The sequence below is a fragment of the Hylobates moloch genome, unplaced genomic scaffold (genome assembly GCF_009828535.3).
Source record: "Hylobates moloch isolate HMO894 unplaced genomic scaffold, HMol_V3 SCAFFOLD_3, whole genome shotgun sequence".
NCBI classification, from domain to species: Eukaryota; Metazoa; Chordata; class Mammalia; order Primates; family Hylobatidae; genus Hylobates; species Hylobates moloch.
Window position 1 is genome coordinate 43,910,315 of NW_026652278.1, and position 18,105 is coordinate 43,928,419.

The 18,105-nt window shown below is 36.1% G+C and overlaps 1 protein-coding gene across 4 annotated transcripts in view; it reads right to left on the reverse strand.

Moving 5' to 3' along the window:
* Nucleotides 1-10,502: 10,502 nt before the first annotated feature.
* The window catches only part of KIF20B (kinesin family member 20B), a 68,830-nt gene continuing 61,227 nt past the window's right edge, over nucleotides 10,503-18,105 (reverse strand). For 3 of the 4 annotated variants that reach the window (XM_032137093.2, XM_058436225.1, XM_032137078.2), the window contains 4 exons: nucleotides 16,308-16,409; nucleotides 15,806-15,956; nucleotides 11,882-12,024; nucleotides 10,503-10,745 (listed from right to left, as the gene is read on the reverse strand). In XM_032137093.2, the coding sequence (XP_031992984.1) occupies nucleotides 10,668-10,745; nucleotides 11,882-12,024; nucleotides 15,806-15,956; nucleotides 16,308-16,409 (474 nt within the window). In that variant the 3' untranslated portion in view covers nucleotides 10,503-10,667. The remainder of the gene's footprint in view (nucleotides 10,746-11,881; nucleotides 12,025-15,805; nucleotides 15,957-16,307; nucleotides 16,410-18,105) is intronic. The other variant, XM_058436224.1, reaches the window with a different exon arrangement.

Below are 18,105 nucleotides of genomic sequence, written 5' to 3' on the forward strand. Positions count from 1 at the left end.
ACAAGCCAGAAAGTTTTACTTGGTAATGCCAGTTTTCTAATTTTAGTTTCTAGTCTCCAAGGAATAGTATGAGAGTGTGTGTGTGTGTGTGTGTGTGTGTGTGTGTGTGTGTGTGTGTGTGACAGAAAATATTACCTTTTTCAGCTTTCTATTGAGGTAAAATGTCATACAATAAAAGTCACTCAATTTGAAAGGACAGCTTAATTTTTATTAACTGTATACACAACAATCAAAGTATAGGATAGATCCATTTCCCTAAAGGTTCTCACGTCCTTTGACCCCACAACCTGACCCCAGCCTCCAGGAAATTCCTAATCTTCCCTTTTCTCCCTATAGATTTGCCTCTCCTTATGGCTTTAATTTGCATTTCCCTGATAACTAATGACTTCCAGTATCTTTTCATATGCATTCTGACCATTGCCTGTATCTTCTTTAGTGAAGCACCTATTCAAGTCTTTTACGAGATTTTCGTTGGACTGTGTTCTCATTACAATTTTAGGAGTTCCTTATGTATTCCTATACATAAATCCTTTGATTAATGTATTGCAAAAAATATTTCCTTCCAGTCAGCAGCTTGTATGAAATGTGTGTTTTTTTTTTTTTCAGGTTGCTGAATGATGAGTTAATGGGTGCAGCACACCAACATGGCACATGTATACATATGTAACAAACCTGCACGTTGTGCACATGTACCCTAAAACTTAAAGTATAATAATAATAAAATTAAAAAATATATATATTCTGTTTATGGGGTTTTTAGCAGTTTGACAATAATCTTCCTAAGTGCAGTTTTATTTGGATTTATCCTAGTTGGGATTTGCAGGGCTTCTAAGTCAATACATCCTCATAGAAGCTGGAAAAACTGTGGGCCGTTATTTCTTCAAATAGTTCATCCTGCCTTATTTTCATTATTTTATCCTTCTGAATCTCCAACTACATGTGTTAACTCTTTTGATATTGTTCCACAGGACCCCAAGGCTCTGTTTTTTCCCTTCAATCTCCTTTACTCAGATTGTATCAATTGATCTGTCTTCAAGGTCACTGACACTTTGTTGTGACACCTCCAATGTGTGGTTAATTTTATCTAGTGGATTTTCCATTTCATTATTTTACTATTCTGTTGTACAACTCTGTTTGTTTTTATCTTTGTACTGTCCATTTCTCTTTCCTTATTGCTTTACTCATTAAGATGGCATTTCCTTTATATCCCTGAACATGTGCATAATAGCTCCTTTAAAGATTTTGCAAAATTCAACATTTAAGCAACGTCAAGGTTTTTTCTTGACTGCCTTCTGTCTTTACTGTGGGATTTTCCTGTTTCTTTCCATACCTAGTAATTTTTGACTATATACCATACATTTTAAAAGATAATGTCGGCTGAGCACTGTGGCTCACATCTGTAATCTCAGCACTTTGGGAGGTCACGGCAGGCGGATCACCTGAGGTCAAGGGTTTGAGATCAGCCTGGCCAACATGGTAAAACTCCATCTCTACTAAAAATACAAAAATTAGCCAGGTATGATGGTGCACATCCATACTCCCAGCTACTTGGGAGGCTGGGGCAGGAGAATCACTTGAACCCAGGAGGCGGAGGTTGCACTGAGCCAAGATTGCACCACTGCACACCAGCCTGGGTGACAGGAGTGAAACTCCATCTCAAGAAAAAAAAAAAGATATGTTGTCGAAAATCTGCATTGTATCTTCCTCTAAAAGTGCTGATTTTTGTTCCAGCAGGCATTTTGATTACTAGCTGGTTGCTTTCAACTTAAGTAGGCTTAGTTTTATGCTTTGTTAGTGTAGATCTGTGAAAAGCTCAAGGTGTTTCACAAGTCCTTTTAATTTGGCAGGACTCACTCTGTAAATTCTGACTCCCTTGTGGATCAAGGCTTGATTTTAATCCATATTCTAGAAAGGGACACTTATTTACAGTATAATAGCTGAAACAAGAAGGTAGAGTGTTTATCTTATTCAATCTCAGCAGGGAATGTGCATATTGGGAACCTCAAATTTTTGCCACTGTGCACATATCCACAACTACAAAAGCACTGCATTAGTTTAGGGGTTACAAATAGATGTTAGCAGGTCAGCAAATTTACAAATATAGAATCTATGAATAATGAAGACCAACTACGTTTTTCTAGATAGCATAATGAAAACATTTTAATGCTTTTAAAAGGCTGTGTTGATATAATGACTTTAATGGAAAATTTCCCTAAATATAATGTGTAGAGCTCCTAAACAAGAATCGAAGATAACTTGCCTTACTCAGGGTCATCATTTTAATAATCAAGTCAACAAAGCTAAAATTCAATAAAACCTTTGTTTTAGATGTATAATGTTCTTAAATTTAAAAGCCCCAGTTGGCAATAATTCTTAAGGTTTCTGTTTTATTTACCTTGTGTCTCTTATTGGTGTTTTTTTAAACCAATAGCTCAAAATACATCTTATTTGTATGACCTTGCAGAATTAAGTAAAGTTTACGGCTCTGGGTGAAGAGAATGTATTTCTAATGTCCCCCTAGGTCTAAATTCTATTTCTTTTCTAACTGTCACTGTTTTGGCTTCTAGATGCTCTCTCTTCTTCCTAATTTTCTATGTCTAATCTTCTGTGTCCTGAAAAAAAATAAGAAAGCCAACTGTATTATTAAAAAATAAAAGACAAGAGGGGGTGGAGCAAGATGGCGAAATAGAAAGCCCCACCAATCGACCCCCGACAAGGATACCAAGTTAACAACTATCAACTATCTACACAGAAAAAACACCTTCATTAGAACCAAAAATCAGGTGAGAACTCATAATAACTGGTTTTAACTTCATATAGCTGAAACAGGCAGTGAAGAGACAAAAAAAAAAAGAAAAAAGTAATCCTGATTCACCTGTGCCACCCTTCCCCCACCCCCAGCAGCAGCATGGTGTTGAGCTTCTCTGGGCACTGAGGAAGGGAGAACACAGAAAATTATGAGGCACTGAACTCAGTGCTGTCCTGTTAGAGCAGAAAGGAAAGCAGAGCCAAACTCCACTGACACCCACCCATGGAGAAAGCAATCAAACCAGCCCTAGCCAGAGGGGAACCACCACCATCAGCAGTCAGAACTTGAGATCCTGCAAACCTCACCAATGCCAGCTACAGGACTCTGTGTCTCCAAGTAAACCTGAAAGGCAGTCTAGGCCATAAGGACAGCAACTCCTGGGAGAGTCTTAGTGCCAAATTAGGCCCAGAGACAGTGGACAGAAGGGGCATGTGACATCTGGGGCAGCCAAGGGGATGCTAGCATAACCCCTCCCCTAACACCAGGCTACACAGCTCATGGCTCCTAAACAGACCCCTTTCTGCCACTTGAGTAGAAGTGAGAAAAGAGTGAGGAGGACTTTGTCTTGAATCGTGGATACCAGCTCAGCCACAGCAGGACAGGGCCCTAGTCAGAGTCATGAGGCACCCATTCCAGGCCCTAGCCCCCAGAAGATATTTCTAGACACACCCCGGGACAGAAGAGAACCCGATGCCTTCAAAGAAAGGACCTATCCCAGCCAACATTCATCACCTGCTAACTGAAGAGCCCTTGGGCCCTGAATAACCAGTGCAATACCCAGATACCACAAGAAGACCCTGGGTGAATCTCTGAGGCTTGCTGGCTTCAAGTTGAGACTCAGCACATAACCAGCTTTGGTGGCTATGGGGTAAAACTTCTGCTTGAGAAAGCACAGGGGAAAGTAAAGGGGACTTTGTCCTGCACCTTAGGTACCAGCATGGCCACAGTGGGTTACAGCATTAAGTGGACCATTGGGGTCCCCAATTCCAGGATTTGGATGGAATTTCTGGAACTGCCCTGGGCCAGAGGGGAGCCCACTGCCTTCAAGAGTGGGTCCCAGGCCAGGCAGCATTCAAGACAAGCTGACTTAAGCAACCCTAAGCCTTAAGGGAACATCCGTGATACTCTGGCAGTACTCCTTGTGGCAGGGGGTGGTGGCGGCTACGGGGTGAGGCTCCGCTCCCTTTGGAAAGGGGACAAAAGAGTGAGAAAGACTGCATCATGTAGTTTGAATGCTGGCTCAGCCACAATACAACAGAACACCAAGTAAATTTCTAAGGTTTTTGACGCTAGTCCCTGATTCCCAGACAATACTTCTGGGCCCATCCAGGGTTTAGGGGCCCTCACCGCCTTCATTGGAAGGATGCAGGCCTGACTGGCTTTGCCACTTGATGATTGTAGAATCCTGGGGTCTTGAGCAAACATAGGCAGTAGCCAGGGAGAGGTTACAGCAGGCCTTGGGCAAGACTCAGTGCTGTGCTGGCTTCAGGTATGACCCAGTACAATCATAGTGGTGGTAGCCACAGGGGTGCTTCTGTCACTCCACTCCCAGCTCTAAGTGGTTCAGAATAGAGAGAGACTCTGCATGTTTGGGAGAAAATAAGAAAAGGGAACAAGAATCTCTGCCTAGTAATCCAAAGAATTCTCCCAGGGCTTGTCCAAGACCAGCAAGGCTATACTCCTCTAAGCCTGGAAGAACCACAGTGTTAGTGGCCTTCGGGTGCCCCCTGAAGTAGATACAGCTTAGATCACAACATCCAGGCCTTTTCAAATATCTGAAAAGCATTACCAAAGGACAGCTACAAATGAGCCCAGACAGTGAAGACTACAATAAATACCTAACTCTTCAAGGCCCAGACACCAAAGAACATCTACTAGCATCAACACCATCCAGGAAAGCATGATGTCAACAAATGAACTAAATAAGGCACTTGGGACCAATCCTAGAGAAACAGAGATATGTGACCTTTCAGACAGAGAATTCAAAATAACTGTGTTGAGGAAACTCAAAGAAATTCCAGGTAACACAGAGAAGGAATTCAGATAAATTCTGTAAGATAAATTAAACAAAGGGATTAAAATAATTTTTAAAAATCAAGCAGAAATTCTGAAGCTGAAAAATGTAATTGGCATAGTGAAGAATGCATCCAAGTCCTTTAATATCAGAATTCATCAAGCAGAAGAATTAGTGAGCTTGAGGACAAACATTTAAAATACAGTCAGAGGAGACAAAAGAAAAGAGAATAAAAAACAATGAAGCATGGCAACAGGATCTGGAAGACAGCCTCAAAAAGACAAATGTAAGAGTTACTGGCCATAAAGAAGAGGCAGAGGGATAGAAATTCAAAGGGATAATAACAGAGAACTTCCTAAACCTAGAGAAAGATATCAATATCCAAGTACAAAAAAAGGTTATGGAATATCAAGCAGATTTAACTCAAAGAAGACTACCTCAAGGCATTTAATAATTAAACTCCCAAAGGTAAAGGATAAAGGAAGGATTCGAAAAGCAGCAAGAAAAAAGAAACAAATAATATACAAACGAGCTCCAATGTCTGGCAGTAGACTTTTCAGTGGAAATCATACAAGCCAGGAGAGTGGCCAGACATATTTAACGTGCTGAAGAGAAAAATATACTATCCTAGGATAGTATATCCAGCAAAAATATCCTTCACACATGAAGAAGAAATAAAGACTTTCCCAGACAAACAAGAGCTGAGGGATTTCATCAATACCAGACCTGTCCAACTAGAAATGCTAAAGGGAGTACTTCAATCAGAAAGAAAAGGGGATGAATAAGTAATAAACAATCCTCTGAAAAAACAAATCTCACTGGTAATAGTAAGTACACAGAAAAACATAGAACACTGTAACTCTGTACCTATGGTGTGTAAACTACTCTTACCCTAAGCAGAAAGACTAAATGACAAACCAATCAAAAATAACAACTACAACAACTCAAGACATAGTCAATACAATAAGATATGAATAGAAACAACAAAAAGTTAATAAGCAGGGGTATGACGTTAAAAAGTAGAGTTTTTATTAGTTTTATTTTTGCTTGTTTATGTAAATAAATAATGCTGTTATCAGGTTAAAATAATGGGTTATAAGATAGTATTTGCAAGCTTCATGGTAACCTCAAACCAAAAAAACCATACAATGAATACACAAAAAATAAAAACGAAGAAATTAAATATTATCACCAGAGAAAAATCACCTTCACTAGAGGAAATCAGAAAGAAAGAAGACTAGAAAAGAAACAACAAAATGACAGTAGTGAGCCCTTACTTATCAATAATAATGAAATGTAAATGAACTAAACTCTCCAATCTAAAATACAGACTGACTGAATGGATGAAAAAACAAGTCCCATTGATATGTTACCTACAAGAAACACACTTCGCCTATAAAGATACACACAGACTGAAAGAAAGAAAGGGAAAAATATATTCCATGCCAATGGAAACCAAAAGAGCAGGAGTCACTACAGTTATATCAGACTAAATCAATTTCAACAAAATAACTATAAAAAGAGACAAAGTCATTATATAATGAAAAAGGGATCAACTAAGCAAGAGGATATAACAATGATAAATATATATGAATCCAAACTGGCACATCAGATATATAAAGCAAGTATCATTAGAAGTAAAGAGCAAGATAGGCCCCAATACAATAATAGCTGGAGACTTCAACACCCCACTTGCAGCATTGGACAGATCTTCACAGAAAATCACAAAAGCAACATCAGACTTAATCTGTACTACAGACCACATGGATCTAATACTAAACAGATATTTATAGAACATTTCCTCCAAGAGCTGCAGAATACATATTTTTTTCCTCGGCACATGGAGCATTCTCAAAGACCACATTTTAGCTCACAAAATAAGCCTTAACACATTCAAAAAATGGAAACATCATCAAGCAACCTCTCTGACTACAATGGAATAAAACTAGAAATTAATAACAAGACAAATTTTGGAAACTGTAAAAATACATGGAAATTAATATGCTCCTGAATAACCAGTGGGTCAATAAAGAAATTAAGAAAGAAACTGAACAATTTCTTGAAACAAATGATAATAGAAACACAACATACCAAAACCTAGGGGATACAGAAAAAGCAGCTCTCACAAGGAATTTATAGCTGTAAGTGTCTACATCAAAAAAAGAGGAAAAACTTCAAATAAACAATTTAACAATGCACCTTAAAGAACTAGAAAAGCAAGAGCAAACCACACCCAAAATTAGTAGAAAAGAAATAATAAAGATCAGAGCAGAAATAAACAAAACTGAAATAAAAAATACAAAAGATCAATGAAACAAAAAGTTGGTTTTTGAAAAGTTAAACAAAATTGACAAACCTTTAGCCAGACTAAGAAAAAAAGAGAGAAGATTCAAATAAAATCAGAAATGAAAAAGGAGATAATACAACTGATACCACAGAAATTAGAGGCTACTATGAGCAACTACGTCAGTAAATTGAAAAATCTAGAAGAAATGGACAAAATTCCTAGATACACAAAACCTACCCAAGATTGAATCAGGAAGAAATCCAAAATCTGAACAGGCCAATAACGAGATCGAAGTTGTAATAAAAAGCCTCCCAGTAAAGAAAACCCTGGGATCCAATGGATTCACAGCTGAATTCTACCAAACATTTAAAGAAGAACTAATGCCAATCCTACTCAAACTATTCCAAAATACAGAGGAGGAGGGAATACTTCCAAATGCATTCTACAAGGCCAGTATTACCCTGATACCAAGAACAGACAAAGACACACCAAAAAGAAAACTGCAGGCCAATGTCTCTGATGAATATTGATGCAAAATGACCTCAACAAAGTACTAGCAAACTGAATTCAACAATACATTAGAAAGATCATTCATCATGACCAAGTGGGATTCATCGCTGGTATGTAAGGATGGTTCAACATACACAAATCAATCAATGTGCTATATCACATCAACAGAATGAGGAATAAAAACCATATGATCATTTCAATTCATGTTGAAAGGGCATCTGATAAAATTCAACATCCCTTCATGATAAAAGCCCTCAAAAAGCTGGATATAGATGGAACATACTTCAACATAATAAAAGCCATATATGACAGACCAACAGCTAGTATCATACTGAATGGGGAAAAACTGAAAGCCTTTCCTCTAAGATTTGGAACACAAGGATGCCCACTTTCACCACTGCTATTCAACATAGTACTGGAAGTCCTAGCTAGAACAATCCAAGAAGAAAAAGATACAAAGGGCATCTTTGAAAAGGAAGAAGTCAAATTATCCTTGTTTGCTGATGATATAATCTTATATTTGGAAAAACCTAGAGACCACAAGAAAATTATTAGTACTGATAAATTTAGTAAAGTTGCAGGATACAAAATCAATGTACAAAAATCAGTGGCATTTCTATATGCCAACAGCGAACAATTTGAAAAAGAAATTTAAAAAGTAATCTCATTTACAACAGCCACACATAAAATTAAATACCTAGAAATTAACCAAAGAAGTGAAAGATTATCTATAATGAAAACTATAAAACACTGATGAAGAAAATTGAAGAGGACCCCAAAACATGGACAAATATTCCATGTTCATGGATTGGACAAATCAATATTTTTAAAATGTCCATACTGCCCAAAGCAATCTACAGTTACAAGGCAATCCCTATCAAAATACCAATTACATTCTTCACAGAAATAGAAAAAATAATCCTACAATTTATATGGACCCACTAAAGACCCAGAACAGCCAAAACTATCCTAAGCTAAAAGGATAAAACTGGAGGAATCACATTACCTGACTTCAGATTATACCATAGAGCTATAGTAACCAAAACAGCCTGGTACTGACATAAAAGCAGACACATAGACCAATGGGACAGAATAACCCAGAAACAAATCCACACAACTACAGTGAACTCATTTTTGACAAAGGTGCCAAAAACAATGGGGAAAAGACAGTCTCTTTAATAAATGGTGCTGAGAAAATTGAATATCCCCACATAAAAGGATGAAACTAGACCCCTATCTCTTGACATATACAAAAAACAAATCAAAATGGATTAAGGATGTAGATCTAAGACCTCAAGCTATGAAACTACTATAAGTAATCATTGAGGAAAATCTCCAGAACACTGGCCTAGGCAAAGACTTCTACTAGAGCAATACCCCACAAGCAAAGGCAACCAAAGCAAAAATGGACAAATGGGATCACCTCAAGTTTAAAGCTTCTGCACAGCAAAGAACACAAACAACAAAGTGAAGAAACAACTCACAGAATGAGAGAAAACATTTGCAAACTATCCCTCTAACAAGGGATTAATAACCAGAATATGTAAAGTGTTCAAACAACTCTATAGGAAAACATCTAAACAACTGACTTAAAAAAAAAAAAAAAAAAATGGGCAAAAGATTTAAATAGACATTTCTCAAAAGAAGACATAAAAATGGCAAATAGGCATGTGAAAAGGTGATCAACATCACGGATTATCAGAGGAATGCAAATCAAAACTACAATGAGGTATCATCTCACCCCAGTTAAAATGGCTTATATCCAAAAGATAGGCAGTAACAAATGCTGAAAAGGATATAGAGAAAAGGGAACACTTATACACTGTTGGTAGGAACGTAAATTAGTACAACCACTATGAAAAAGTTTGGAGCTTCCTCAAAAAACTACCATATGGTCCAGCAATCCCACTGCTGGGTATGTACCCAAAAGAAAGGAAACAGAAGAGATATCTGCACACCTATGTTTGTTACAGCACCGTTTACCATAGCTAAGATTTGGAAGCAACCTAAGTGTCCAACAAAAGATGACTGGATAAAAAAAAAATGTGGGACATAAACATTCAGCTGTAAAAAAAAGAATGAAATCCTGTCATTTGCAACAACATGGATGGAACTGGAGATTATTATGTTAATAAGCCAGGCACAGAAAGACAAAGACTGCATGTTCTATTTATGGGATCTAAAAATAAAATCAATTGACCTCATGGACATACAGAGTAGAAGAATGGTTACCAGTGGCTGGTAAGGGTACTGAGGGTTGCAGGGGGAGGTGGGGATGGTTAATGGGCACAGAAACAAATAAGATAAAAAGAATGAGTATGATCTACTATTTGATAGCACAATAGGGTGACTATAATCAATAATAACTTACCTGTATATTTTTAAATGATTTAAAGAATGTAATTGGATTATTTGTAATTCAAAGGAAAAATGCTTGAGGGGATGGATACCTCATTCTCCATGATACACGTATTTCACATTGCATGCCTGTGTCAAAGCATCTCACGTACCCCGTAAATATATACATGTACTATGTACCCACAACATTTTTACAAAATAAGTGAGACATTCTAATTAAAGACTTGAGATCTTTTCTAAATAATGTATATACATGTTTTGTGATCTGTACACACTTATTCTCCAAATCCTAGCTATAATCCAAACAGATATGTAAAATCAGTTGTATAACAGATAAAGTAAAAAACAATTCATAAGACATTGTTAAATATAAGTAAACCAAATACCTGAACTATTACATCCTGTATAGCCAAATAAATGAGAATAACAGCCTCTTTCCTAGGATCTTCACTGATCCAATGTCTGAGATAATAGGGAAATACAGTTTGAAAGACGCTATTATAAAAAAGCCTTATAAAAATACACAAATTTTGACTCATTTATTGAATTAAAATTATACTATGTATAAAACAGAAATCTATATGCAGAGTGATTTAATGCATAATATATACATTTATCTTTACAATACAGGATGCAAGTTCCAATGATTATGACTATAAAATCTGTATTAAACATTTCCATTAAGTGATTTATTTGGCTGTTTTTGTTCGAAGTCGTCGTTTGATAATCTGGTGATCACTCTCCTTCATTTTCTGGTCCATTAAAATCTGAAATTAAAAATTTCATAGTTTCTCAAAGCTTGTAAGTGAAAATAAAAATAAAAGCTTGTTTATAATGAATAAGACATGTTCATGTGCTTAATAACTGAAATGATACACTGGAGAATTTTTTTACTTAGACTACAGATATGCCATCTTCTATAAAAATTTCTTTAAAAAATAGACTTTGTAAAAGATTCAACACTATCAAATTCTAGAAGTAAAATAACCTAGACTCCATAATGAATTCAAGGCAAATATAACTTAATTGCTAAAATATTTAGAGACAAGTGCCTCAAATAATTTTTAAGAAATGATCTTTCATGGCAACAAATGTATAAATTAGAAAGTAGAAAGCACATTATATAGTAACTAGGAAAACAATTTTCACCCAAGGGAAGAAATCAGGTACTAATCAAACAGATGCTCAAAAATAACTGACAGAATGGTACTTACAACACCATGCCCTAATTTACCCTAACTCTTTACATCTTGCATTCAAGTGTCAATCTCATATCTGAAAGCTCTTGTTGCAAAAAAGTTTTCTCCTGATTTTTCTTGGCCACTTCTTTTTGATTTAATTTTTAAAATTTCTTTTAATTATTTTTTTACCTTCACTTTCATCCACTAAGCAAATGCAAGCATGACAGAAAATTTGAGCTTTCCCTCTGACAGCACATACTGCTGTGAATCAGGAGAATGAGTCATAGAGTCAGGGTGATAACTACAGTCTCTTCCTAATAGATCCTCAAAGGCTTAGGGGAAAGGTGGGAGGAAATGGCTGCATGTCAGTTTTATATTTTTACCAGGAACACTTGGGCCCAGATTTGTACAACTCCTGTGATTTAAAAAAGAGAAAGAAAAAAAAAAAGATTTTGGAGGCAAATAAGTTACTAAATGGTGACAATTCTATTATTGGAAATAAATTCCTCTGATGCATTTTCAAATGCAAATGCATGACACTTGTATACATTTAATACAGTATTTATATTTAATTAGTATAAACTTAACACGTGTGAGACTAAAAGCATGACCTTTAAAGCATGTGTTTTCAGAGTTCTAAAGAATTGAAATTCAAACCACTGTAAAAAATTAAAAAGAACATGAACAGTTTTACATAGATGAAAACAGAAATACTAGCTTACCACTTGGCCTGATATATCAATAGGAGATGAAATTTCACTTGTGTATAATTTCCGTTTGGCTCGTTTTGGTTGAGACACATTTCCTTTACTTGCTTCTACATTTGAGAGCTTTGAAGAGCTCATTGTTTCAATTATCTTCTTTGCTATAAAATAAAAATGTTAATTAGTTCCTGAAATAATTTTCTAACTGCAAAGGTGGTTTGAAATCCCTAATAAAGACGGTTTGAAATCCTTAATAAAGAATGAACATACACAAACTGAAAACACTGCAATATATATATGGTGAAAGGGCATGAATAGACAAATCACAAAGAGAAAAAGTAAATGTCAAGAGAACATGAAATAATGATCAACAGCCAAAAAAAAGCAAATAAAGTATCATTTGATTAATGTTCAATGTAGTGAAAAATGTCAGGCATCTTTAATGACTTGGAAAATGTTTATGCTATGTTAAGCAAAAGAGCAGGATATATACATAGTGGATCATGCAGCATTAAAAATAAGGTGGTAGATGATCTAGTTCAATGCTCACGCATAAAGTTATGCACAATGAGTGCTGCGTGAAAATACTTTGTAAACCCTTTACTTGGAGTCCACACACAAACGGACAGAAACCAAACTGTTAACAGCTGATTGCTTTTAGGGAAGTAGAATAGGAATTTTAAAATTCCTTACTATGTACATAGTACATAGTACTTTTTTGATTTTAATAGAAAATATATTTCCATCTGGGAAAATTCCTGGACAGAAATTCACACACATGTGATATCAAATACATTTTTTTAAAAATAGAAAAAACATTTAAGGAATTAGACTAAATTGAGAGACTACTTGTTAAGGGCTGAGCTGGGCTTGAGAGAGCTGAGAGTCCAGGTATCGGAGGAGCCAATTAAGACAACAAGCCAAAATCAAAGTAACAATCCAGCTTTTTAACCACTTATTTCAACAGTATATGCAAGAGGCTAAACCTGAGAAAGCACCAGCTCCTACCCACCCTCTTCTATAGTCCACCACAGAATAATGCAGATCAGCATAGAAGTGGTGGTCATGTTACCACCCAGACAACCCCAAACAAAAGGCTCTTGCAGTTTTATAGACCTCAGGGCTGGAGGTTGGAGGGAGCTATACATGGAAAAGTACCGAGTTACAGTGGAGAAAAGTGTCTTCAAGGTTCCCCCTCCCGTTCCCCTCCATAAGAAGGCCTCTACCAAAGCCCTCAATAAAGAGGCTCTGAATGGAAGCACTCAGGCTAAATATGCAAATATGAGTAAGAGCATGACTAGCCTGGCAGGGCCTGGATCCTTGACTATAACTCCCTTAAGAGATTATAACGATTGGCTATGCATCAAGTCTGGTGTAGAAGGGGAGGCTTGTCAGGTAAGTCTTTGTAATTGCCTATGGTACAGCCTAAAAAAAATAGAAATGTTTAAAAATCATACATATGTTGGCCTACAGCCAAACTCATCACTACTATGTGCTAGCCACTATACTAAGAGCTGACAGTATGAACTAGACAGACATTTTGTCCTGTGCAGATTATATTCTAGTGTAAAAGATAATAAGAAAGCAAAGAATCATAGTTTAAAAAGTGCTAAGACAAAAAATAGAATTGAATAATAAAGATTAAGTGATGCTGGGGATGAGGGGTAGTGACAGGGTGATGAAGGAAGGTGTCTCCCTAATAACGTTGCATCAGCTATGAGGGCTCAAGGGTAAGGGGGCAGCTATGAGAAAAGCCAGGGTGTGTTCCAGATAAAAGAAAGCACAGGAAAAAGCAAAAGAAATCAATGAAATGAAGGTAAGAAAGAAGCTGGCAAATTCTAGGAACTGTCAGAAGTTAGCAGGATTGAAGCTGGCTAGTTACCAAACCGTAGAAAAATAAGAGACAGATTGGAGAGAGTCAGAAATCAGGTCATTCAGAAGAATGAGAAATCATTAAAGGATCAGAGGAGTAACATAATTCAATCTGCACTTTGAAAAGAACATTCTGTCATGTATGAGTAGATGGGAGATGACAAGAGGGGAAAGTTGGGAGACCAGTGATACTAAGTGATGGATTAACAGTGGTTATCAGAACAGCAGAATTTTAAGAACTAATTTCCATTTTTTCTTTTCTCTCTATATTTCCAAGTGACCCAAAACAACAAATACGTATTACAGTTAGAGTTCAAAATAGGGATAGCTTATGTTTCTAGAAATATGTAAAAACAAAAAGAAAAAAGGAAAAAAAAAGTATGTCAAGTGCATTGGTAGGGAAGCTGTTAAGGAACCAAGTCAATGAAGTAAGAGAATCATTACCCTTACCTGACTACGTACTTATTATAGGTACGTACCTACCTCTCCTTGAAAATATATTTCTTTTTAATATAAAAGTGGTAGTCAATAAGCCTAAAGGACTCTAAAGAAAGATGTCCCTCCTCTCCAGATTTAGACATTTAACAGTTTGCTGTTTGTCCCTCCAGATATTTTCTCTGTTTATACAAACACATTTTTTAAATGTATGTAAATATACAAATGGGTCTGATAGGTCAGAAGTTCCCAAACTGTGTCCTAAGGCATGCTGCAGCAAACTTACAGAAGCACCTCAGGATATTTTCAATCTTCAGGGAAAATAGAGATGCTCAACAGCTCAAGGTAGTTCAATTTCAAAATGATACTGAATTACATTTCTTTTCGTTATGACATTATCTTTGCAATCTGGATTTTCAGAAGCTGAATTTTCAGTGGTTGTTTGGTCTTAAGTTCTAATGCATGAGACTACTAGTAGTTCTTTGGGTGCAGAGGCAAAATGGAAATTAATTACTGAGACATTAAGGGCACTGTGAACCAACAAAGTTTGGAAACGTCTGTGGTAAGCCTTCAACAAAAAGTATTTTCACACAACATATTTGATTCAATTTAACTGCCCCCTGCTTCTAGTTCCTTTCCCTCCCTATACCCCTCACTCTGGTCTCTAATTCATCCTATTGCTGTCATTCAGGTAACCTCACAAAAACCCACTACTCCATCTCACCCCTAAGACAGTCCTTCCACATTCTACATGCCAGATGTATATTGCTGCCTGTAATTGCATGAACATTTTCTACATTTTTCTGATTCTCCACCTGTGTTAAAACCATTCCTTCTGCATATGTGCACACGTGTATATATCTTAACATATACACAGGTATCAATACGTCCACATTATATTATCAAGAAAAAAAACACTAAGCATAGTTTCTGCAGCTAAACTCAATAGGTATTTATGAAAATAACGTGTTTTTGACATATTGTACATAAACAGATAATGTTTACAAATGCACAGAGAAACACTAGAAGGATACATACCATAATACTAACACTAGCAAACTTGTCCAACCCATCTCATTTTGTTGTTGTTTTTGTTCTGTTTTGGTTTGTTTTATTTTAGGCTTTTAGCAGCCTGAAGCCACGGTTTTTAGTTTCTGTCTCTAGTGATAAGCAGAAAACAGGGATGAGGGAGGGGATTTCCTGGCCCAACCAAAAACAGAAACTAAGAACCCATGATTGTATTCTCACCTTTGGACACCCTAGAGAGTGTAATTCTGCCCACATTTCAATACACAGGGTAAATCGCATCTCTCCAATAAAAATCTTTCCAAAGCCCCCTAATCAGAGTAGCTCTTTTCCCTCCAATACTATCATACCTTTGCTTGTACCCCTATTACTATATTAAGTAGCCTGCTCTGGATCAGTTACTTAAATATAAGCTTTCTCTTCTACTACATAGCGAACAGCTAGATGTATCATCCTTTTACATGTTTCTTCTCACAGTACCTAGTATAGAACAATGCCTTTTTGAAGTATAATATTCCCTGAGCAGTTGTTGAGTTTATATATCAATTAGGTATTAAAATATACCCTACATCTAACAAAAAAAGGTCATTTAATTAATTTTCTGCAAACCTTTTGATTGAAGAATTGAGGGAGAATGTTGTAAGAAGTCTCCAAATTTCTGTAGTGTTCCTTCTTTTTTCTTAGTGGCCAGGTTTACACCAATTATGGATGCCTGACTCCGTAAAGAATATGTTTTCTTAGATGATGGACGTGTGAGAACCTAATAAACAAAACATCTTTTGTTATTGCTGATGAGAAGTGTTAGAAGGAAATAGTTATGGCCACAGCCAAATTAAAGAGGCCAGAGACAGGTTAGGAATTCTCAGGTAGGAAACTTGAGATTAAGTATACAAGGACAGGGATAAAAGGGTCAGACAATGGCAAAAACAGTTTGACAGGCAGGGTGTTAAAGTCAGAAGTAAACACATAAAGTAGATGCTACTGGCCAAATGCTAAAGGTTATATTTCAGCTGAATCAGACGTATAGGAAAGAGAAGATAAATGAGTTATAACTGAACAGAACTGGATTTCTGGATAATTGCTACAATTTTGGACAAATTAAAAAACACACCTTTTGTACCTTTTTGACAGAAGAATTTCCATCATCTGAAACAGGAAATTTCAAATTAGTTCTGGGAGTAGCATTCTTCTTATTTTCACATTTCACCAAGTCCTAAAAATAATGAATTTTAGCACCAGTTAATTTCTTGACAATATTTTATTTCTCTAGACTCAAAAAAGAAAATATGTAAAAAGCTACATTATCACTTAAAACAGTGACTCTTAACCGAGGGCAATTTTGAACTCAGAGGACAATGGCAATGTTTGAAGCTATTTTTGGTTGTCTTTGCCAGGGAGAAGGGGATATTACTGGCCACGAGTGGGTAGAGGTCAGGAATGCTGTTAAACATCCCTACAATGCACGGGATAGCCCTTAAAACAAAGAGGTGTATACTGTGCTGGAGTTGAGAAACCCTGACTGAAGGTGTGAATTTTTCACACATATCACAAGTAATGAAATTACATAAGCTAAATGAAAAACATGGAAGGAATAATATCTTTTATTTGAAACTGAGCTTTAAAATACAGCATAGCAATATACCTACCCATTGCCTAACTCCCAAATAATACAAGCATCTATGTCTAAGTTCTCTCATTGACATTTGACAATATCAAAAAAAATAAAAACAAAACTTCAAATAACCACAGGTAAAATGTTAAAACTTTTAAAATATTATCTTTCTTCTCTACAACATGGGTATGGCATCTTACTCGTCTTTTCCCCACATAACCTCACATAGGACAAAGCCCTTTACAGATATACTCACTGACTTGAACTGCTGCAAATCCTAGTTGTACCAAAGATAAAAGTTCAGGAAAAAGGGGACAAGAAGAGAAGCAGAGAAAAGATCATGACTGAACCTCAGAATCCAAATTCCAAAGCAGAAGTTTTAAGAGTCATAAGAAGCAGATGCCATGACAGGGAAAATACAGATGGTAATCATAGGATGCTAGTGAAAAGAGACCATGAGGCTACCTCCACACATAGCGGTCAGTAAGGAGCTCTTTGGAGTCTTCCACTGGATTAGAATATAGTCTTGTTGGCGGGTTGGGGGCTAGGGGACGGATAGCATTAGGAGAAATACCTAATGTAGGTGACAGATTGATGGGTGCGGCAAACCACCATAGCATGTGTATACCTATGTAACAAAACTGCACATTCTCCACACATACCACAGAACTTAATAATAATTTTAAAAAAAGAGTATGTGGAAGAAAAAAAGAAAATAGGATTGCATAAATCATTTTCATGGGGGCCCATGTACTTAGTTTATTATAGCAGTGAAGATCAAGCAAAATCAGTTAAAAAATTTAAAGTTTCTACATGATGTATCTACAACAATCTGTAAATCTTTTCTGAAATATACATGAGGGATATACACCAATAGTAAAATTAATAAAATATTTATATTTTAACCTTCTTGAGAACTACACTCAGTGTTTCCTTCTTCGTTGAAAAAAAAATGGATCAAGAAAAAGCCAACTAGATGATGAAACTCAGTGTTTTAATGGTATTTTTAAAAATTAAATAAATATAAAACAAAAGTTAACTAGTAAGACTCCATAAAACAATCTCTAAAGGTGTTACATGTGTAGCACAAAAACTATGCTAAATAATATTCACTTAGCAAACTTATTACCTGACAGAGAGCCTCAGGAGTATAATTAATACTATTTCTGCTCTTCCACCAGCTTGAAAATATACTACTCTTTAAAGAAGTAAAAGTTGAAGAAAAATTATTTTGCTAGAGAGTTTGTAATTAGTTTTAAGCTTAAAATAAGTTACTTTAAAAATAAATATTACTATT